Source organism: Teleopsis dalmanni, chromosome 2, assembly GCF_002237135.1.
Source record: "Teleopsis dalmanni isolate 2A chromosome 2, ASM223713v2, whole genome shotgun sequence".
Lineage (NCBI taxonomy): Eukaryota > Metazoa > Arthropoda > Insecta > Diptera > Diopsidae > Teleopsis > Teleopsis dalmanni.
In genome coordinates, this window is record NC_051847.1 from 208,243,254 (window position 1) to 208,266,986 (window position 23,733).

Consider the following 23,733-nt stretch of genomic DNA (forward strand, 5'->3'; position numbering starts at 1 on the left):
TTTCCCCCAGTGCAGCATCATCTAAGAATACAAAATTTATTGAATAAATTAACCGTTTTGATTGTTTTCCTTTATACCCATAAAGTGAATTCCCTTAATTACTGTAGCATAATTTCAACCATCGACCTTTCAAACCTCATCACGATTCATAACTAAAGTAATTTTAAATTGGAATAGTTACGAGTTAATTTGTTATTTAACAATATTAATATTGTAGACTTGTATAAAACAATACACCATAACATAATATTGTTGTTAATTATTTAGAACTTCAATTTGTATACATAGTATAGTATACATAAGTCTCTCTCACTCTCCCTATATAATTTTGCAACCAGACAATAATCCAACTCGTTGAATATATCAAATAAACTTCGAAAAGTAGAAGACATTTATATAAAAAATTATTATATTAAATTTGACAAAAGAAACTACTTTTTTAAAAAAGTTTTTCAAACAGAGAACGGTTCCAAGAACGATCGAGTTTAGTCGTCATCTCCCTCAAAGGAAAGTAGATCCCAGCGCGTTACAAGAACAACAAAAGCGAATTGTTGATGTACATTCATAATAAATTAACAAAATACCAAGTCAAATAGAGTTATGCATCAGTTGGTTAATTAACATCGACTCTGAACTTCAATTTATAGCGTACAAGTTCAACCCTTGTAACTTTCAGTTTCAAAAACCTATTAACGAATAATTAAATCAAAGAAATATTTTCAAAAAGACCACTCATAATGGATATTTGACCATCCTTGAAACAACTATATGGCCAGCAAAAACTTCAATTAATTAAAAATAATAAAATTCTGTTATTGCAGACTGTTCGAAAACCCGTTCTCTCTATAATTATATAAATTTAAAACCCAACTGACAGTTTTTTATTTAGTTTCACACAATCCCTTAAGAACATAAAGAAGTGATTTTACTGGATCAAACTCTCAATCTTCAGTCTTAAAAATTTTCCATCTATTGAAAGTTGCTTCAACTTCTCTTTTATATATGATAATAATAACTCATACATATTATATATATATGATAATAATAATAACTCAATATTTTATATTTGAGTAATTTAATAATTTGTCCTAATAAGAGTAATAAGTGAGATAAAAACACAGCGAATTGGATCTCATTGTTTTCCGATGTTTTATTACCATCTCTGCAATTGCATATTTTTGATCTGAATAATAACAATACGAATAAGTCGAATTTGAATACGAATTTTCTTTTCATTGTTTACATAATTAAAATTTATATAAATCAGTTCCATAAAGTGTTAAAACTGATCGATTTTCATAATTTGAGACTGTTAAAAGTTAGAGTGTTCGAAAACCTGCTTAAGTGAGAGCGCACGCAAAGTTTAACTTTAAAGTATCAAATTCAAAAAGTCGATCATTTCACATTAAAAATACTTAAGTTTTTTTGTAATTATTTTTTTTTCTTTTTAACTACATTATTAAATTAAAAATTCTTTGTATCTATTTAATTAGATAATAATTTAGTGTTTATGTTTAAGTTGTTATTTACTGCCACTTTTATTATCCAATTCAAGCATTTAACAAAGAATCGATTCAAAGTGTCGTATGGCTAGTAGGCTACAATTCTTCTGCAGGATGACTTGGATACCTTCTTATCATAACAAAGCATTGCCGTCGTAGTAGAATTTCAATTCGCTTAACAATTATCGAAGAATTTAATTATTTCCATTTTTGTTTTTGTTTTTATAATAGTAGTATCTGCACATGATTTTTAATTTTATTATAATTAATGTTTTATTCATATTTCAAACTTAAATAAAAGTGTTATTGACTTCTATATTCTCAATTGTTGAATGTTTTACTTAAAAACAATGAAGATGTTGGAGTTGTTTTTAACGTTAACTTATTGATAATAAGCACTCTAGAAAGCGAAGAGAAGCAAGAAGGCCATCATAAGACAGAACAGACCCATAGCTTCAGAGAGGGCAAAACCCAAGATAGCGTATGAGAACAATTGTTGTTTCAATGATGGATTTCTGGCATAACCGATAATAAGGGAACCGAATACTGTTCCGATACCAGCACCTGTTTGTATTGGAAGCAATAAAATAAACAATATTATTGTGTTATATATAAAAAATTATTAAAACAAAAAAAAAAAAAAATACAAGAAAACTGTGTTATAGTTTTTGTTACTTTAAAGGAAAATTAAAAAAATATATTACACAAATGCAATGCTTTAGTTGTAGGGAAGTCAGTTGCAGATTAGTCTGAATTGAGTTCTGCATAGAATGCAGCAAGCACATCGCACTTAAATTGCTGGTCACAAAAGATTCCAATGCAGCGCAAATGATCTTTGCAGAACAAACGCGTGCAGATTTTCTTGTTCTTTTGCCTTTTTATTATACAAGTTTCCTGCTAGAAAATTTATTAGTTTAAGTTCACACGCACCAACAGCGTGCTTTTGTTGAACTTTGACCAAATCTCAGACCTTCCCGAGGCTATTGAAGAGTAATCAGATACTCGTAATGTGCCCCAGATGCTAGATTGTAACTGACTAAGTAACAAACAAAAGCAACGAATTTGTGTTTTAATTAATAATTGTGTAATAATTATTATAACGAATATATTTCATAAAACTGAAATAGAGTTGCTGCTCCTAGGCACAAGGTTGCCGTATAAATAATAGCACAATTTCCTTGTATTACATAAAACAAGCTTCCAATACTAACCGGAACCGGCGACACCGACTGTAGCAGCACCAGCACCAATAAATTTGGCAGCGGAATCAATGTCACGTGTTACTGGGGAGGTCTGGAATGACCTGATTTGTGGCAGTAAAGCAACTGGTGCTGTGTTTTGAGCGGCGAGTGTTTGGCTCTGGCTGATAACAGCACTGCTCAATGGTCGCAAGTATTGTTTTGTACCGTTGAGGATCTGTAAAAAAAAAAATAAAATTTATATATATATAGCAATATATTTATCGAGTTTAAAGTTGTGAGTTATTGATGAATACTAGTATGTAATGATATATAGTTATATAAAAATGTGATAACATATGCTATAGTATTTAGTTGGAAGAAAACCTATAGCTGTGAATCGATTATGCAACTATCAAATTATTACTAGAATTGCGCTTATCACTGACTTTGCCAAAAGGCAATAAAAACATATTGAACTTGAAATAGAACTCTTTTAAAATTAATATATTATAAATGAAAGGTAATTTGTTAAACATAAATACTTTTCAAAATATTTAACTACGCCCACATCTAAGCTATTTCTAAATAATTTTTGGTTATACCAAATATAAAAAGAATTAAATAGTAACAGAAGAACTAGGATGGAGAAGTGTCGATAACCTCCACTTACTCTGGATATTAGTTTGAGTTAAGAGGTCGCTAAATAACCGGTAGTAGTCGTATTAAGTTATATTAGTAATTATACAACATATTCTGTTACGTATCAAATTCATGTTAGCCTAAATTTAAACATTTACTTTTGGTAATTTTAATTATAAATAAACGGAAAATAGTGTATTTTAATTTTGTGTACTTTCAGTTGCAGTTCCCTGCACACATTTTCCATCTTACATACACCTAACCTCAAATAATTCTTATGTAATGTGCCTTAATAAAATTTCACCGCAAGTCTTGAGAGTTCACCATACCGCACAGCAATATAAAAAATATGTGTTACGGAAAAATCGATTCAAGTAATTATGTAATTTTATAGATTCTAAGTGTTAAAACATTTTAAAATTATAACAAAATTAACATAAAAGTTTACTTACTGTATTTCTTGCAATAGGCGCAATACGAGAGACTGTTGACACGAACATTTTTTCTATTTTAATTTATTGATGCCTTGTTCAACCGCAAAAGTGAAGCTAACGCACAGAGCTCTGTAAAGAAAAATTAAATTAATATTTGTTAAAAAGAGTTTTATTAAATATATATTATATTTATAAATACAATATAATAAAATAACTGCAAAAGTATATTTTATAATAATTTCTACTACTGCTTTTTTTCTGCTTCTACAATTACGTAACTAATCAGAAAATATAGCTATATAATTGGTTAAATTTTATTTAAACTATTTTAAATTAATTACTGAATATCACTTATTAATTTAAAATGTTTTATTGAATATTAAACTAACAGCACTAATTATATTAATAATTTTTATAAATTGTCTACCACAATTCACTGCTACAAATGCTTTCGTAATGACAATTGACGTCGTGTCTGTGCCGATTAAAAATTTGCTTCGTGGTGTAGAATACTATTCCACCACACTCATACACACAAATTTTACACATGTCAAGATGGCCGTCATGTGCAAAAAGGTATTACATCTTTTTTCCAAAAAAATATTAAATTTATCTATATAATTATATATATAAATCAGCTTATAGACCACAAAAAAATTTCATTACTTATTAGCAATTTGATTTGCATATTTTTGATATAATTGATATTTTCACTTTGCATGATTATTTAACAGTTTGAGATTAGAGCAGCAGCAGCAGAACCAAAATCTTGTTATAGCAGTCACACCATGTACTCACTTTGAACGAACCCTTACGACAGTGGTCGAGTGTACGAGAAATAATATGCTAAAGCCATATTTTTCATGATTTAGTGTGGTGAATTCTACCGGCATGGCAGATGCATATTCCAACGGGTGTGTTCATTGAGTAGAACAAGTTTTTTTACCTATCAAAATATTGAAGATATTGAACAAGCCACTTAAACATATTTATTTCATAAAAATAATTATTTTAAAAATAATTTCATATAATCTAAAAACTATTGTTACTATAATTAAATGTTTTTTAAATTATAAATTATTTAATATTCTTTGTAATCTTAAATGTTGTTTCATATACTTGACTGGAGAGTAAAACAGTTATTACACAAAGATGTTAAACGTATCAAATTTTAGTAAAAATAATATTGGATTCACACGAGAGTTTTGTTTATAATTTTAGCTAACAATTGTTTTTGCTTTCAATACGAAATTAAAATATTTGACAACTAAAATTACAAACAGAACTCTCGTATGAATCCAATATAAATTTGTAGCTCATAAATCTTGTTTAACAAATGTTTTTAGAAATACTCATAACTCATAATTTTTTCTTTCAAAGACGCAAAAAAATACTCGTAACTTACGAAAGAAAATATGTGAAGCAACAACAATGCTCTAAAAGTCTTCAGAGTTAGGTTTTACTCGTAAGCCTTAAGTTATATAGCTATACAGTCAAATTCAAAAATTAGTCTATTGTGAGTGTTCACTGGAAATACGTTGCAAAATTGCAGTCATTCGTTAAAATCATATGAACATATTTCATTTACTAATAAATTCAAATACATAACTAAATAAATTAATTTAAATTTATAAGATAAAAATGCTAACAATGGCCCTTCTAATATTCATTTTGTTTTCTTTTATTTAAATTAATTAATTAATTAATACACAATTCAATAAACAAACATGTCAAAAATAAGCATTTAACATATTTTCAAAGTGATGCCAATTTGCTTAAACCAGACTTAATGCTGTTTTTTTACAGCTCTGAAAGAAAAAATTACGGCTAATGAAAGAAAGTTAAGCATTTTAAAATAAAATAAATTTATCCATTTTTAAAAATTTTTTTGTTTTTTATATTGTTTTATATATTATATAAGTATATATATTATCAATTTTATGCATTTTCTACGTTTTCCATAATCAATGTTGTGAGAACATGTTAAAAGATGTACTTTATTACATAAATGACCCCATTTATTACAATTACAATACTTAATATTATATAAAACAATATATTGTATATAATAACTTATATTTATTACAAACGTATATAAAAAATAAAACTTGAGAGCAAAATGTAATGTGTGATCAATACAAAAATTAATATATGTTTTAACAAATTGTACGATTAATTTTTTTATATTTCTTTTTTCTAAAATATAATTTGAATACTTATTGCAAAATTAATATTTTTATACAACTTTTATTTTGTATTTTATAGTCAAGTTGGCATATTGCAAAATTTTGTTAATGTATTTACAGTACATATGTGAGTGGTGGTGAAAAATCATCGTTCTATATTTTCCCCACATGGTATTCACGCTGAACGTACTTATCCTCACTCACCTTTCCTATTTATGTAACAAAAGAGAATAATGTTGATTGGACACCCGTTACTAGTATTTCAAGTTTTAAGTCAATTTAAAATTTATGACGAGTATATAGAGATCCAATGTGTTTACAATAACAATAAAATTAGCTTTATATGTTGACTGACAGATGTTTGTATTCTAGGAATTGTCTTCTGAATTTATTTAAAGCAAAAGAACCGGAATTTATAAGGGTAAAAATAATATAAGAATATATTGCAATTTAAAATATGAAGAAGAATTTGATGAGTTTTTTATAAGGGTATGATGTTCGTCTCCAAATCTGATATAGTTAACTTTTTATATAAAAGGTTTATTGAATAGCACAGTCTAAAAATAGCATGCATTTCAAAAAAATGTTATTAAGACTTTTGAAATTAAAAACGTTTTTAATATTGAAGCGGAAAGATTGAAAAGATGTAAATATCAGTAAATAAAATAAATATCATGTCTGCTGATTATTAACAAAATTCTTATTTATATTGTAAAGAGAAAATAATTAAAATGATGGTATATTATTTACAACAACAGTGGTAAGACGTAAGCTCTTGTCAAGTATTGCAAAACTAAACAGTAACGCTTTCATTTCTATTTTTTTTGTTATTATTCACCTTTTAAATTTAGAAACACAACATATTACCGTGTACTGTTAGTGCTATAATGTAGTTGGTGTTCTTTTAAATTATTTATTAAATAATTATTATTCGGTCTCCTCTCAAAAGTTATTATAACTTTCGTGTAGAGGGCTTGTCTAAACACTTGTCTTTCTTTACCGTAATATCGTTTCATTACTTCAGGTCAACTCTTTTGGCATCTATTAATTAAAGAAATGAATGAAATAAGATGTTATTACCTTTAACCCTGGACGTATAATCATAATTCTACTAACGTTAAGAATAATCATACGTAAAAATGACGTGCAATTTTCAGAGTTTATATTTTGCCGTTATATTAATTTAAAGGTAAATTCGAGATTTAACTTTGTTGATATAAATAGTAGGTAAGGGTAACGTTAAGGGTAACTTAACATTAATTATTGAATAGTTTATTAGTTCCTTTGCATGATTCAAAGTAGATAAAAATAATAATGTGTTATTTCTTAAAAAGTCGAAAAATTCAAGAATTTCGTTAACTCAGAGAGAAATGAGACCGCGATTGTCCCATCTAAAATGGAGTCTCAAACGATTCATACGTTTTTTTTTTTGTGGCAAAGAGAAACGGATTCATCTTTGCTTGTTTGACATGGTTTGGCAAGATGTTAAACTGTCATCATTATTGGACATATCTTTTGTTATTGCCTTTTTTTGCAATTTTATAACAAACCTTTAGATTAGAACCATAATTTAAAAACTTGATTCTCAGTCTCTATGTGATGAAGAGATATTGGATAAATTACGTATTAGCAAGACAGTGGTTTTTAAAAGAATTTGTGTTTTAATGTAGTATTGATTTGTGATCAATAACTGAGACAAGAACTATTAGAATGTCTTGAAGACAGTTGCAAAAAACCTGGATATTTCAGATGACATCAAATATTAATTTAAAAACCGACACTTGATAGAATTATATAGTTGAAAAGTTGATAGAATTGAAAATTTCAAAAGTTTTTCATACAAATAAGAATTATCCTATTTCATGATGTTATTTTATGATTAAATTTAAGCTAAGTGGAGGATTTGAGGCAGAAATATGGTTGATATGATATATGTTAGAAAAATAACATGAAAATCTTTAAAACTAAACTATGTGATCGATAAAGACGGATGGAATTTAGTTTTTGTGTTTTCAGTAACACCCTTAACTGAATCAAGATGAAAGTTTGAATTTCGTTAATTTAACAATTATTTGAAGTAATTAATAATGAATGGTAATTTCTAAGTTTCTGGTGTATATTTTTTTCATTGTCGCTGATCGGACTATTGGTATGAGAGCTTGATAAATTAAAATTTAATCTAAGCTAGTGATAGAAATAATCGAATCATTGAAGCGAAACATTTCAAAAAGGAGTGCCGTCGACAGGCTTGTAATCAACTTGTCTGAAATAATATCCGAAATTTACTTCAGAGGAGCTTTTTCGGATAAAAGCTGGATCGACTATAGTATATATATTTACCATTCAGTTATATAATGATTCATTAATCATGAACAAAGGTATGTATCAATGTAGACATTTGATTAATTTCGTTGAGGAGAGGAGTTATAGCTCATTAAGCCTTTAACATTTATTTGCCTAGCTATCCCGTCAATTTTCTAGAAGTAATAACAAACTATGGATGAATGATACTTATTGCTATACATTAGCCAATTTAATTGCGATAATTTAATTCACGTGTTAAAGATGTATGAAAGTTATTGCTCCATAATTAGGCACGTACCCAGACTAGAGATTTGAGATGTTGAAGCTATCTTATAATTAAACCGATTAAATGCCGAGAAGATTGAGGTTTTAAAATGATCAAAATACAATGGTTATTATTTTCGGGCAGTTTAGTACTGTTTTATGATTATAACTACCAATTAAAATATAATAAAAGTTCAGCCATAAAATAAAGTTCGCTATGATTTAATTATGGATGTTGTTATATTTGCATTTCATCGTAATATTTCCGTGGAATCAGATAAAAATGATCAATCTTATGTAGAAAAAAATTAAAGATTACTTCCAAAATTTGTTGGTTTTCAACGTATAACCCCTCAAGGTAGTCCATAATTCCATATTAATCCATAATTATGTACCTATCCATAATATTATAGCAGACTCAAGTTTGTGATGAGCAATTAAGTAAGTAATATCATGTTTCCATTGCAGCTAAAACTATGTATGTGATGAAATTAAGATTGCGTCGTTTCCATTGACAAAAGCTGAGTTATGCATGTGAACTAGCTTGTTTGTTTACATTTAACATATAAAACACATGACAAATATTTCAAATTTTGGTCATTTTGCTTGTGGGAAATATTTTTAAAGGTTGCAATCGACATTTTTTTTTCTTAAAATAGTTGATTAATTTATAAAGAACATACTTATATAAAAGCTCATTGTATGGAGAACTATCATGATTACCTTAATAAGTAAAACTTCCTAAATGACATAAGTGTAAACACAGTATATGAGTAAGTAAGCATTTATACTCAACCAACAAAAATTATTCATATTACTTCATTTATTCCAAAAAAAAATAAATTGAAAAAGTCTTTAAATTTTGTTCAAGAACTTTGTTTAGCTTAAAGGAAAACATACTTTAACAAAAAAATTTGAAGACCCTCAAGCCCTAATAAAATCGCCACCACTGCATTGACTAAAGTTCACCACCTAACTAGCAGAGTCCATACATATACAAAAGCCACTCACACAGATACTGCTGCTCATTACAAATTTAGTTTTGTTAGCAAGTTCGAAGAGACGGGAGTGCCTTCGACGATTTGTTTTTAAAATGTTTTGAAAAATAAACGCCCCAAATACAACAAAATGATGTAAACGGGGTATTATTTTCAATAAAAGCGAATGGACTCCTCGAATTCGTAGGAAACTTTTGAAGAAATTGTGAAAAGTTTTTAGTACGTATTGTGTCGGTATCGTCCCAAAATTGCATAACAGTGCAAATAAGAGATTCTACCACGGTCAATACGTGAGCAGCAGCAGTATTCCGTCCATTGGCAGCGTGTGTTTCTGTGTGTGTGTGAGAGAGAGATTAAGAGCGCGTGAGCAAGAGAGAATAAAAAATTGACGACGTCGACAATGATTTGATTTGGTTTACAATTCGTTAACATAAAAAACTTGTTAATTGAAAGAGTACCAAACAGAAAATAAAGAGCAGTGGAGTTGTGTTGCTGCGAGTTAATAAAAAATAGTAGTAATTACACAATATTCAAAAATGGTATTAACCTTGTAATAAAAACGTTCAATTGTTTTATATAATATTTTTTAAACCATATAAGAAATAATTATAATTGCTTATGATTTCATAAAATTAATTTTAATAGTTTTGTTGCTTATTAAATGTGGAAAAAAACACTAAAACAAAAAATAATATTAACAATCAATAACATATTTTTAATATACAAATTCGGAAGAATCGATTTGAATATTTCAGAATTAAATTAAATTAATTAAAAAGTATTAAGTAGTATGCAATTTTTTTAAAAACAATCTTTTTACTTTTTACTAATTTCTTTCACTGAATAGTATGTAAACGTGGCTCCTTAACTTTAAAAATCATTTCAAAAGCACTGAGAAAATATTCAATTATTATTTTAAGCATTTATAAACATCTAAATATTGAAGCCACTTTCATTTGATTGTCGTGTTGGTTATTTAATTTTTATGAACTAAAAATATACTTGCTTTTGCATATATATGTATTTTTATTTTGAAATACAAATATACTTAATTTTTTGCATATATAATATTTTTATTTTGAAACACATTTCTTTATTTCCAATATATTCAATAGTCAGCTTCAGAGAATTGACATTGAAAACCTTATACCTTAACGTATAGTATATTAAATTAAAAAAAAATATTTGAATCCGTTGTACTGTAACATATGTTAAGAACACAAACAGTACGAGACAAGGATTAAAAATACTATAGTGATATTTTATTACATTGCTTGTTAGAAATTTATAAAACATTGCGTGTTTAAACTTTTTTATGTTCTTCCAAAAAAACCAAGTCTCATACTGATTGTATTTTCTTCAGTAAAAAAAAACAAATAATGATCTTACATTCCCATTTGTTCTTGGTATTATAGTTAAGTTTTTGAGTATTTATAGATAATTCAAGTACATCTTGTAATCCCTTTGATAATTGCGTTTTATTGTTAATATTGTGTGTTCCTTATATAGTTATAAGCAGTTGTACATATAAAAAATCTTATAGTTCTTTTGATTTCAAAAGCTATTCAAAACCAATATAAGCTATTATGAGCAAGTTTTCTCCTATGTTATTTGCCGATAAGGCTTATTTTTCATCAGTCTTTAAAGATGCAAATTTTTGCATTGATAACACATAAAAAAGCAGGCGCTTAATTTAGCAGCAGCCAATATTTGAAATATTTATATTGATTACTGGAACGAAGCCAAAAGCCAGTTGTCAAAACGATTTCTACTTTACTTACTTAGGTCATTACAAATTTAAGTCATTTAGTTGTTTCGGCATACCCGATCAGCCTACCGGGTATCATCTAACCCTATATCGCGTAGTCCTTTCATCAAAGAAGCGGACATGTTCTACCCCGTTTTCACTCGAATGCTCGTAACGCTTCTCATCATTGTTGGTTACTGTTCAAGCTTCACCACACAACAAACGGACATGATAGGAGACTTGTAGAGCGTGATGTTTTATTTATCGCTTGTCAAAAAAGTTTTATATTTCTTAATTGTCTACTTATCTCGTTTAACATATGTTAAGTGATTCTTCATTGAATCTCTAGGGTGACATCATTTTAATTGTTTATGCTTGTTCCCAAATATGCAAAGTATTTCACAATTTTAAACTTATAGATGGCAACAGTGACGTGGGTCCCAAGACGCTCAGGAAACTTGTTTTTTTTTATAGAAAATACCTTGTGTTTTCCTCATTTATCATAACATCCATTTACTTCGCTTATTTTTCTGAGTTCGAAAAAGCCGCAATGAAGGCGTGGGTATTCAAACCGAAGAAATCAAAGATTTCTCCCATTGTTTATTTTGAAATAGTTTGATATATTGTTCTTGTTATAAAACATTTATAATAGTCATATTAAAACTATAAACAATATAAACAATTCGTGTATAATATTTATATTTATATTTATATTATATTTATAATAATATATAAAGACCCGTTGTGATACAATGGAAAGTGAAATTACTACTTTTTGTTCTTGAGAATAAGAATCTTACAAAATAAGTTGTGAAGTAAAATATATTTTCACATTTTATTCCATTTTTATTTAAAGTAAAATAACGTTATATTTACAATAAAATCTTATATATTTAATATATATATTCACAATATATGTTATTTACATTTCATCAGTTATATATTCTTGTTTGGTTAACAACTTAATAGAAATTTCTGTTAACTTATATTGTAAAATGTGTCACAATGTACTACTAAGTTCTGCTAGTTTCTTCTAAAATACTCATAATATAAAATTTATATATAAATTATAATTTAATTTGATCGTCAACACATATATTTCTTAATTTTAATATGTTTTCTGTTAGATATAATATAAATTTGTAATAAAATCAGTTATATATGAATTCATATATACAAATAATAATATTTTAATATTTAAATTCCATTCTCAAAAGTAAAAAAATAAAATTGGTTATATTTTAATTATATACATGTGTATTATATATATGTAATTTTAGTTTTAATCAGTTTTGTGAGAAAATCTGACATATAAAATATTAGTTAATATAAATATTTTAATATTTAAATTTTAGTCATATTATTAAAAATTAAACTTATTTATATTTTTATTATATATATGTGTTCTTTTTTTTATTTTCTGTTCTAATTAATTTTATAATAAAATCATCTAAATAACATTAAATATATTTTAATATAAATATTTTAATATTTAAATCTTATTCACATAATTAAAAACTTAAGCTTTATTATATTTTTATTATACATATGTGTATTTCTTTAATTTCAGTTTTATTCAATTCTATAAGATAATAAACATCACCATACACATCACTCTAAGTGCAAATACCCACCGACCTATCGAATGTTTTTACCTACGCAATACCAAACAAATTTAAATTAAAAATGACTCGCTGAATTCATCATCCAATAATCAATTCCAAACAAAAACCAATCGCACAGTAAATTTAACATTTCAAACCAGTTAATGCAGTATAAATTGTACAAATTTGTGTAATAACACAATCCAAAATTTTAAAACATTTATCCGAAGCACGAAGCTGACAACACTGACAATAGAAGAGTAAATTCAAAACCATAAACAAAACATTAAGAGTAAAACATACAACATTTGTGTTTGCGCTCAAATTACAAAAGTAAAAAAATTATATCAAAACAAATCCAATAAGCAGTACTACTGTGCGTATGGTAAGCATAAGTTGAAAGAGGACACAACGAATAATTGGTTTATGTGTGTTGGTTGCTGTCGTTTGAAATTGGGGAGAATAGCATATCTTCAAAGTCTATTGCCTATTGAAGAGCAAACCAGCTGCGATTCCGCAGTCATACGTCGAAGGACATGGCCGTATTTTTAATAAACATCTGTAAATTTAATGGCTGCGGAATCACATTTCCAAGTTTAGGAGATTTAATACAACATATTGAGGATACTCATATTGGTGAGTTTAAAATCCTAACAAAAATAATTAAAAACTAAATTAAAAATATAAAAATAATTCTAAATAAATAAATTAAAAAAAAAACAAAACAAGTTACGGCTCAAATGTCGCGTGATTTCTTAAACAAACGGAGCGGAGCGTTTATTTATTGTTTAGTTTACGCCACTGTGAAGCGTAATTAAAGTGCATGTACGTGTTTGTTGGTGTGTGCGTGTTCATGTGTAAATAAAATAGTTTATTAAATTTAAGAAGAGGGTTGTAAGGTAAAGAGAAGTGGCATATCTTACCTGCTGCGTCAACGTCAGCTGTGCCAAGTACATATGTATATATATACGCTTGGAGCATTTTCAGTGAAATATAATCAATATATGCTGGCTTATATTTTGCTTGTGGATATTAAATTATTCTCACCTAAATTCGTATTCTCACCAAAATAAGGAGATTTTCAATTTTGTTTTTGTTTAATAATAATAACACAGTGACTTTATTTAAAATTTATTATTTATTTTTTTAAATGAAGAAAAAGTTTTGTTTACATTCAGAAATGCTTTAAAATAAAAATTTTAATTTTCTGAACATTAATTTATTTATTAATTTCTGAAAATAAATTAAATTATAAACAATATGTTTCGTAAAAAAGCTTCGTTATATGCCATATGTTAAAAAATTAAACAAGAAAAATATTTTAATGTGATTTTGATAATTAAGTATTATTTTACACTAAATTAATAGAAAACTTCAGACCAGAAGTGTTCAGAAAGTAAATTGACAATTTTACCACGAAACGTCGAGTGCTGCCACGTACTTTGCCCGTATAAATTGTCTTTAATTAAAGAATTACAAAATTATCAAAATTAATTCAAAAACGTAAATAATTAGAGAGCTTCAAAATACAAATAATTACAAATATTATTACAAATAATAATTTTTAATAATTATTATTTTGTCCATAATGTCTCAATGTCTCAATAGAGAAATTTAATCCAAAATATTTTTCATCATCATCAGCGTCACAGCTCGGGATGAGCTTACAAATATTATTACAAATAATAATTTTTAATAATTATTATTTTGTCCATAATGTCTCAATGTCTCAATAGAGAAATTTAATCCAAAATATTTATCATCATCATCATCATCAGCGTTACAGCTCGGGATGAGCTTTAGCTGCATCAACCAGCTTCCTCCATTCTGCTTTGCATGTTGTTTTAGACATCCAATTTTGGATATCCATTTTTCCGATATCGTCGATCACGTTGTCTAGCCATCTAATATATGGTCTACATCTGCTGATGTAAGATAGACTGCTTTTGTGGTCTATCTTACGGCATTCTCATTATATGCCCGAATAATAATTATAATCAAAATAATTATAAATTTAAAATTAATATATAAAATATTATTTGTTAAAAATTGGTTAATAGATTAAAAATTGGAAATTAGATTTATAGACAATTGAAAATAGATAATATTCTATTGTAATAATGTTTTGTGTAAAATACCATTCAGTTTTGCTTTTTTTTTTGTTTATTATAACGAGGTACCATCCAACAAGTGGTTCCCGGTATTTTAATCGAAACTTGCTATCTCATTAGAACTCATTAAAAACCCTATTCAAAGAAAATTAATAAAAAAGTTTCCAATTTTACTTATTAAAGTAATTAAATCACTTCACTTCATTCACGCAAGCAGTCAATGTTTAATATATACACATTCTATAGTGCAATAAACAAAAATTAAACTGATACCTAACAGCACCAAAAACACGAAAATAAAAGAAAGAAACTAAGCGCAAAAATTTGATTATTATTATTAATTTGATTATTAGAGAATAAATAAACCGTTATGGTCGAAAATTTCTGAAGAAAGTTTCTATTTTTCATTTTCAATATTAAAGAAACTTCAACAGTATATTAAACTGTTAGATACATTTATATTTCTTCAATATTTTTATATTTTAGATGTTTTTATATGTTCCATCCACTCTCAATGTTTATTTAAGGTTAGACCATGAAGCACCCATTGAAGACCTTATAAAACAATATATAAATTCTTGATCTGTCTCAAAATGAATTCCTTTAGTCATCTTCGTTTGATTGTTCTTACAATGTGATTTTCTTTTATATATAAAACAATTTAGTAACGATAAGCAACGCAAAAGTTAAGCTATAGTAGCAGATATCAGTACGTTACTGTATTGGCATTCTATTGTTATTCTCCGAGTCACGATTGGTATACCAATGCACTAATAATCTTATGAACTCCACTATAATGTAATGGGAGCAATATTGTTGTTCTATCTTTTTAAAGACTATCTAATCCAGTCCCATTTATGATTTGGTTCTACAAAATCTCTATATTACTTTATTGACTTTCTATTATCGAAGTCTATCTAGAAATGTATCTTTTTAAATTCTATCTATCAGGCCAGGATTCAGCGTATACATTGGTTTATGAAGTTTGCATATTTAAATGGATTCTACCGGTACTCTTTCCCACATCTATTCAGTAAAATATAACTTTGATGTTTATAGCTATATGTCTAGAATTCTAGTTCATTTTAAGTAGTATTGAACTACCGTCTAAAGTACTAATTCTAGAAATAGCATATTTGTCTGTTCCGTTTTTATCTGTAATTATGCTTACGAGAGATATGTTATTGATTTCATACATCTGTACACATACTTCTCGTAAAATTTAAACTCTTTTATTCCTGAGTCATTTTTTTAAATATTTTAATATATAAATAAGCATAATACATAATTAAAAATAAAAAAAAAATTTTTTTTTGAATAAATAGATACAAACTAACATCTCTATAAATAGTTACTATAAATACATTTGTCCCATAAATAGTGACAAATATCTATAATAAATCAAACGTTTTTGTTTCGTTAATAATAAAAAATATATGTATATATTTTTTATTGATTAAATACGTATTTTAATATTAATTGCGCCGTATCTACATAAATACATATATATCTATATATATTTATTTGATAAAAAGAAACTCGCGGCTCCAACAATAAAATGGATAAAAATTTTATTGCTTGCATTAGTAATTAATTCAGCCGGCAAAATTCGCCTCAAAAATATTCCACAGTGAATTTATAAACAAAAGTCTTGTGGAAAAAGAAAAAAAAAATAATAATAATATTCACGTATGGTAAAAAGCAAACAATATGGAAATAGAGTCGTCGTTGCATAAAACATTAAACAGAGAGCGAGCAACATTGAGCAACTTTATTACGTTTCTTTTGTTTTGTTTTTGTTTTTTGTATTTCATTAGATTCGAATATTAAAAACGCCGGGAGTTCTCACTATAAACAAAAACAAACTATCGATTTGTACTCATATTTCGCCTAAACAGTTTCCAAATGCATACTCCCTTCGCGCCTTTTGTTTATGTTTATTGCGTGTGGTGAATAAAGTTGAATTCACCATGTGTTGTTGGCCATGGCATACTAGTAGTGCTGCTATTTTGTTGTTTATTCGCTGCTGTTGCAACGCATCTCTAGTTCCACACAAATTTTTTGTATTAACGTAATGTACAATATATGTACAGATGCTTATATATACATATATATATAAATATATATTGTGTATGTATGTATATGTAAACATGTTTGGATATAATATTGCAGGTGCGTAAAGTGGTGTTCTTATATAACAGCAAAACAAATAAACTTATGTTAGAGCCAATTATCTATGTACTCGTATATAATACAGTAATTAGCTTGAGGAAATAATTAACATAAATATATACATAAATCTTTAAAAAAGCAGTTTAATATATATGTACTTAATTAATAGCAAATATATAATTGCGGATTAAGATAAATGCTGCACATTTAAAATATAATATAAATATAAATAAATGATATATAAATAATATATCTTATCAAAATGCATTATCAGATAATGCATACATACATGTATAAAAACAACTAAATAAAAATTATTAAATTCTATTATTTTTTTTTATATTTCTCATATACCACCAATAATGAAACTCAAGACTTATACAATTTAATTATAATGAGATACGAGTCATTCTTCTTACTATAGCCTCAAAGACCTCTGTTTTGTATTTGAAGGTATTCTGACAAATATTTCCTATATACTTCTCTGTACATATACAGACCTGGAATATTCACTTTAACTGTGATTATTAACATTTAGGACGTGTGCGAGTTAGGCTAAGTTGCGTTCTAAATTAGGGAAATTCTAAGTTGTGCCGATAATGTAGTGATGTGTCGGTACGTGTTGATAAATGGCTAAATGCGTGCAGTGCAAAAAATCCCAAAAAATCTCTCATTTGGTTTAGCATCAACTTAGCCTGACTCGCACACGTGCTTAATATATAATATATAAATTACCTTAATGTGATCCCAAAGACCTAAGTGAGCACAAATAGTTCTGTTGGGTCTACAACAAATATGCTGACAGGCTTCGCAGTCTAAATATGTCTAAACTCAAATTAATCACTTGTTTCTTAATTGGACATATTTATGTTAATTAAGAGTTTTAAGGATGGTTCTAAAAACCCTGATATCTGGAGATTTTGTGAATTTCAGAGTAAAGAATTAATATAACAAGATACTGACAACTGTAGATTCTGTGCAATACAGAGTAATACCAACGTATCTATTTACTTTACCACTACTACCATCTGAATTTTATTAAAATGAGTGGTATACAGTCTTAAATCAGTGAACAATGTTAGTGTTATTTATACCAAAAATTTGTCCATGTTAGCTAAGAATATTTTTACCAGGGGTAGTGCAAGATCTCAAGGGTTGCGGTTTATCATTGTCTGTGCCAATAATAAAGATTCAACTTTCAAATTTTCTCCTATTCAATGATGGGCACTGACAAATGAGGTAGAGTATAGCTTCCTTCTCATCCGCAAAGCCACTTAGTCTCATAGCATGTCTTCATAGTATGAGCGGTAGTGTTGGGGCTGTTCCGCTTTAGTTAAAGCAGCTACCTGTTACGCTTCTTATCCAGTTTTGAACAGGTTAATTTTGAGATTTGACAGTTGAAGTGAATCTATAATGCCCTGGTTCCCACTGATGCCAAACACTTATTTTTACAATGCTAGTTATTTTGTAAAATTCTTTTGAAAAAAGCTCCATATAACACACTGTTACGGATGATGGTGCATGGTGGTAAGATTTATATTGGAACAAATTAATTAATCTTTGGAACGGTTTATTAAATTTATATTTATTTTTTTTAATTTCAAGATGCGGATGCTCTTTAAACCAAGAACAAGATCATATATGAAATCAATATTTTTCCATTGTAAAAATTTTCCCATGCGTTCAATATTTTCTTTTCAGTAGATATATAATGTTTGCAGTAATTTTTAAACCTTTTACACTACTTATCTATCTTATCTTATATTTCATAAATGAAATATTATACATATTAAATATATATAATATTTTTGTTGAAGAAAAAAAAATACATTACATCCGTAATGTTGTGACCAAAGCGGATATGAAATATCAAATAATCATTAACAGAGCACAATGAAAATATAATTAAGTGCAGGCCGCACATACCGGAAGAAGAAATTGTTCCCGGAGTCAGTTAATGCATTAACTTCTTTCGAAGAATTTTTTTTAAGAAAATTAAGTTAAAAAGAAAATTATAAAATTTCCATGAAAAGAAGAAGTAATGTTGTGTTTGACAAATGTTTTTTTTACATTTTTCTTCAACTTTAAAAAATAATATTTGAAGATAACTGATTAGTGTTTTGATTGTATGAGCAATCTTAAGGTTATTTTTGGATATGTCTTAAGAATATTTTAAGTTGAATGATGGAAAGGGAATAAAAGTGTATAAGAAAATATCTAAAAATGTAAAAAGTGTCACTTTGACTAAAAAAGTTTTTAAAATTAGATTTAAATTCTATTTAAAATTTATTATTTAATAAATCAATAACTTTTGAATCTCGTCAACAGATAAAATCGCTAAGTTTTAACTTTAATTTCAATCTGCTATATATCAAGTTAATGTTATAGTTTATCATGATTTCTATAAAAAATTCTCAAAACTATAATTCTTTCATTTAAATATCCCACTTAATAATGTGATGTAGTAATAATAATATAACGTCCAATAAGAAAGACTTCCTTAATCCATTAATCCAAGTCCATTTGTTGCATCTTCGTTTAATTGCTTATTATATATTTAATTTTTTCATGAACATTTTTTTATCTTCCTACTCTTCGTGTTTCTCAGCATATGAATACTTGGGGTCCAACCTCTTCTTAGCTATTTTCCACAGTTGATGTATGACATAAATACAGGTGCTACAGAATTATTTTTAAAAACCAAATCACTAAAAGGTTTACTAACTAAACAAGAGCATTGAGCTAAGATAACAGATCAATAGGCGGTCTAGAGTCTGACACAGATTCGCTTTTAAACCTCAATTGATTTGTTAATATTAAGTGTGATTTTAAAGTCAATTATGGCAAAAAAAAATAATTTCTTAATTAATTGATTTATATTTCAATATATTTGTATATATTATTTATTTATTTCTATTTGAGCCAGTGCACTTGAGCACTTTTACTCTTTCTTAATTCGAGGTATTTTTAAAACCCCTCTTTACGGCTTGACTGGATTATTGTTTATCACTTCATCAGACTAAGCAATAATTGACCTCAGATCTGCATACCTCCCCATTGGATAATTTCCATGTACCTCAATTAGGGATTTTTCACCGTTTTGCTACCACATTCCTGGCAAGAACCGTTAAGAATAGACTAAATCTATCCCGTTAGATAATTTATTAGATCTCTTGTCTTTACCGATGACTAATCTGATAAACTGTCAAAAAAGTTATTTCCTAAAAACCTGTTCTTTTCTACTAATTCTGCAGGGATTATTTCTGCAGAATTAGTAGAATTAGTTTCTCTGCTTGAGATCTTATAACGCAACTGCAGTAAGCCTTTTTTGGTGAGTTCCCAAGATCGAGTTATATTATATATATTATATATATTATATATATTATATATATTATATATATTATATATATTATATATATTATATATATATATATTATATATATATATTATATATATTATATATATTATATATATTACATATATTAATATATTACATAAATTATATATATTATATGATATATAACATATATATTATATATTATATGATATATTATAGTTAAGCAGTAAGACTTTTTTTGATGAGCTCCCAGGATCTAGTTATATTATAGGTGGTCCATGTTAATCTGGAAGTTGCACATGAGTTAGGTGCTTTCCATCTCTTATTGGCAAGCTGAATCACTCTTAAATAAAATCTAATTTATTAAAATTGTTTGTAAAGTGGTTTTTTCGAACAGTAGTGAACTACAACAATAAAATTTCTTTTTTATATTATTTTAATTAATTGAATTTTTGGCTGAACATACAGCTGTTTGGAAATAATTCTTGTATTTAATTATTCGTAAATAATTTTTTATTGAGACTACAAGTAACAGGAATCGAACTAGGTTCCTGCCAAATTTGAAGCTCAGAGACAGCGCACCTTAAAGTTTTTGTATCATTATAATAAAATATTTTTTAGTATGTTATATTTTAAAGATTATGCATGCAAATATTTTTTATTTTTTATTATAATTATGTGTTTAAACGAAAAATATTATAGCCTCATTTATATACGTATACAATTAATCGTATATTCGTATATACCTATACAGCTTATATGTACATATGTATATCATTTCCAAAATTATTCGTGTAATGTTAAGTAAATAAATTCGACAATTAACCCCTTCCAAAATATTTTATTGTTGTATAAAATGATAATTTTAGCTTTTAGCATTTCTAGTTGAAATGAAAAATTATACTAATTATTTACCATAATTCTGTAGCAGTTCCCTGAGCAAACAGTAGATGTAGAATTGTTTATTTATGGATGGTATATGCATATTTGTATCCTACGCACTACTTTTCATTATTACATTTGTTATTTATTTTCCTCTTCCACTGTTCCACTGCAAGTTCTACAAATCAATAAAATAAGTTGCTTTCAGAAAGACGAAATATGGTAAACGAGTATCGTACAATAAATGTTGTCGGTTGTGAAGATGTTTAATGTTTTGGTGGGGGTAACTCAGCTGACGCTCATGGAAACATGGCTGCTGTTTCGGTATGGCAAAGCACCTTTTCGTGTTTGTTTTTGTGTTTTTGTGTTTTTGTGTTTTTGTGTTTTATTTGATAATATCGGTCATGAGGGGCACTGCTACTCTCTACTCCCCACAGTAAAATGTTCAAAAATAAATGCTATCAAATTATTTTGCAGCTAACAGTATAACAACAGTACAACAGTACAACCGTACAAGAGTACGAGAGTACGCTGTGGTAGTTATGTTGATAACATATTTTGGGGGTGGTGGTTTGGAGGGTTGCTTTGGGGTGGTTTGTATATGTACTATATAAGCAAACACACGCGTATACATTCACATTAAGCATGTTAAGCTTTATGTGCGTACAAAATGGCAGCATTTTGTTCACTCCTTGTTTGAGAAAACATTCATTTGTTTATAGGTTTTGTATTTGTATGTATGTATGTGTGTGTATATGTGTGTATATGTAGTTATAAGCTAATTTACACTGTTAATGTTATTAAATTTGCTTTCGTAATGGAAGCTAAACAAAAACGCATTTATTTAAACGCACAAGTTAAATGTTTATATTTTTAGTTAAGCACACTTTGTTATTTTATCGTAATTGATATTACCTGTTGGATTTGCCGACTTAAAGTGTCTTTCAGTCAAACTTTAGTAGCAACTCTGGGCATTGTTGGTAACTAAACTTTTATCAGAGCAGCATATGCTGCTGAATGGTTTTTGCTGCTGTTGTTGTAATCCATTTAAAAGTAGGTCAATGGGTATTATGAAATCTGTGGAGTTTATTGATTATTTCTTTTTCATTGTTTTGTGAATGTAAAGTATCCATATGGATACTTTAGAAATATTTGACTTTCATATATGTTTTAACAATAGAAATCGTTATTTCATATAAGATATATATTACATATATTTACTTTTAGTTCAACTCCAAAATCAAATTTAGATAATCGTATTGAAAATTTTAAAACTTTTAATTTCTTCAATTTTGTTAAATTTTTGATTTTACTGATACTTCTACTTGTAGCAAAAATATCTAAGCACAACTAAACAAACAAGAGTTAATAAACCCTTTTGTCGTATCTCAAAATCGACCTAGTCTAAATTGAACAAGAAACGTACTAGTCAACTGCTTCAACTAAGCTGTAACCTGCTCCGCACTAAGGAGCCACTATCTTCTGCCTACTAGGAAGGTATTCTATGACATTAGGTCCACTTTATAATCACTTATGTCGGAGTTGTAACTCATGTGTGAGTGTTCATCATTGGTTAGGAGAAGATTTCAAATCTTTGGGACTCCTTTTAAATTGCACAAGAAACGTACCAGAAAGCTGCTTTAAACTAAGCTGTAATATATGCTATGAGATTAGGTCTACTCTATAATCACTTATGTCGGAGTTGTAACTCATGTGTCAATGTTTATCATTGGTTAGGAGAAGATTTCAAATCTTTGGGACTCCTTTTCTTACCGACTTGACACAACTTTCGTCCTGCGAAATTAGAGACTTCACTAAGTGTAGAGACTTTTTAGGTGGGTTATGTTAATATTTAAATAAGAGGTACTAAATGTGATTTTATTCGGTATTAAAAAGATAATCAGTGATAACATATAGGTATTATATTGAAATAAATAAACACTCAGTGAGTTCTATATTTAAATCATATTGAAAACATAAAATATGATATTAATATATATGGTATGTCTATAAATTAAATGACATCTGAAAATTATTAATTTAACAATTTAATTGAAAAATATAATTAGAAGGGTCAGCGTACGAACAATGCTGTAAGGTACGACTAAGGGAGTGTTGGTTTTCAGCCCCTCAAGACTCCACTTTCCAGGCTATATACATGAGTAGAGTTTAAGAGAAAGTTTTTGTAAACTGATCTCATGTTGTTGTTGCAATTTATATATCTGTATATACACCTTACTGGTTTTTGTGATTTTTTTTTTGATTTAAGAATAAAAAAAACAAAAACATTTAATTACTTTATAATAAAATATGTATGTATATATATCTCTCTCTCTCTCTTATCCTTATCTCCCATTGGAGCATAGGGTCTC

General features: G+C 27.4%; 2 protein-coding genes across 5 annotated transcripts in view; one reads left to right on the forward strand and one right to left on the reverse strand.

Moving 5' to 3' along the window:
- Positions 1-1,125: 1,125 nt before the first annotated feature.
- LOC119679441 (ATP synthase lipid-binding protein, mitochondrial-like) lies at positions 1,126-4,656 on the reverse strand. Of its 3 annotated transcripts, none has more exons than XM_038091792.1 (4): positions 4,555-4,656; positions 3,775-3,885; positions 2,714-2,918; positions 1,126-2,066 (listed from the first exon to the last, which is right to left on the reverse strand). In XM_038091792.1, exons 2-4 carry the CDS (start codon positions 3,820-3,822, stop codon positions 1,903-1,905), a joined length of 417 nt encoding a protein of 138 aa, XP_037947720.1. In that variant the 5' UTR covers positions 3,823-3,885; positions 4,555-4,656; the 3' UTR covers positions 1,126-1,902. The 3 variants fall into 3 exon arrangements, with proteins under 3 accessions (XP_037947720.1, XP_037947721.1, XP_037947722.1); XM_038091793.1 differs by lacking the exon at positions 4,555-4,656 and adding an exon at positions 4,184-4,280; XM_038091794.1 differs by lacking the exon at positions 4,555-4,656 and adding an exon at positions 4,146-4,230.
- Positions 4,657-9,567: 4,911 nt separating this feature from the next.
- The window catches only part of LOC119685116 (putative uncharacterized protein DDB_G0286901), a 236,351-nt gene continuing 222,185 nt past the window's right edge, over positions 9,568-23,733 (forward strand). The window contains exons 1-2 of one of the 2 annotated variants that reach the window (XM_038099321.1): positions 9,568-10,047; positions 12,826-13,495. In XM_038099321.1, the coding sequence (XP_037955249.1) occupies positions 13,396-13,495 (100 nt within the window). In that variant the 5' untranslated portion in view covers positions 9,568-10,047; positions 12,826-13,395. The remainder of the gene's footprint in view (positions 10,048-12,825; positions 13,496-23,733) is intronic. The other variant, XM_038099322.1, reaches the window with a different exon arrangement.

Excerpts from the sequence above, each read along its gene's own strand:
- LOC119679441 (XM_038091792.1), bottom strand. The coding sequence starts at position 3,822 with ATGTTCGTGTCAACAGTCTCTCGTATTGCGCCTATTGCAAGAAATACA. Across the intron at positions 2,919-3,774 it reads CGCCTATTGCAAGAAATACA|ATCCTCAACGGTACAAAACA; the intron begins GTAAGTAAACTT and ends TTTTTTTTACAG. Across the intron at positions 2,067-2,713 it reads AGTCGGTGTCGCCGGTTCCG|GTGCTGGTATCGGAACAGTA; the intron begins GTTAGTATTGGA and ends CAATACAAACAG.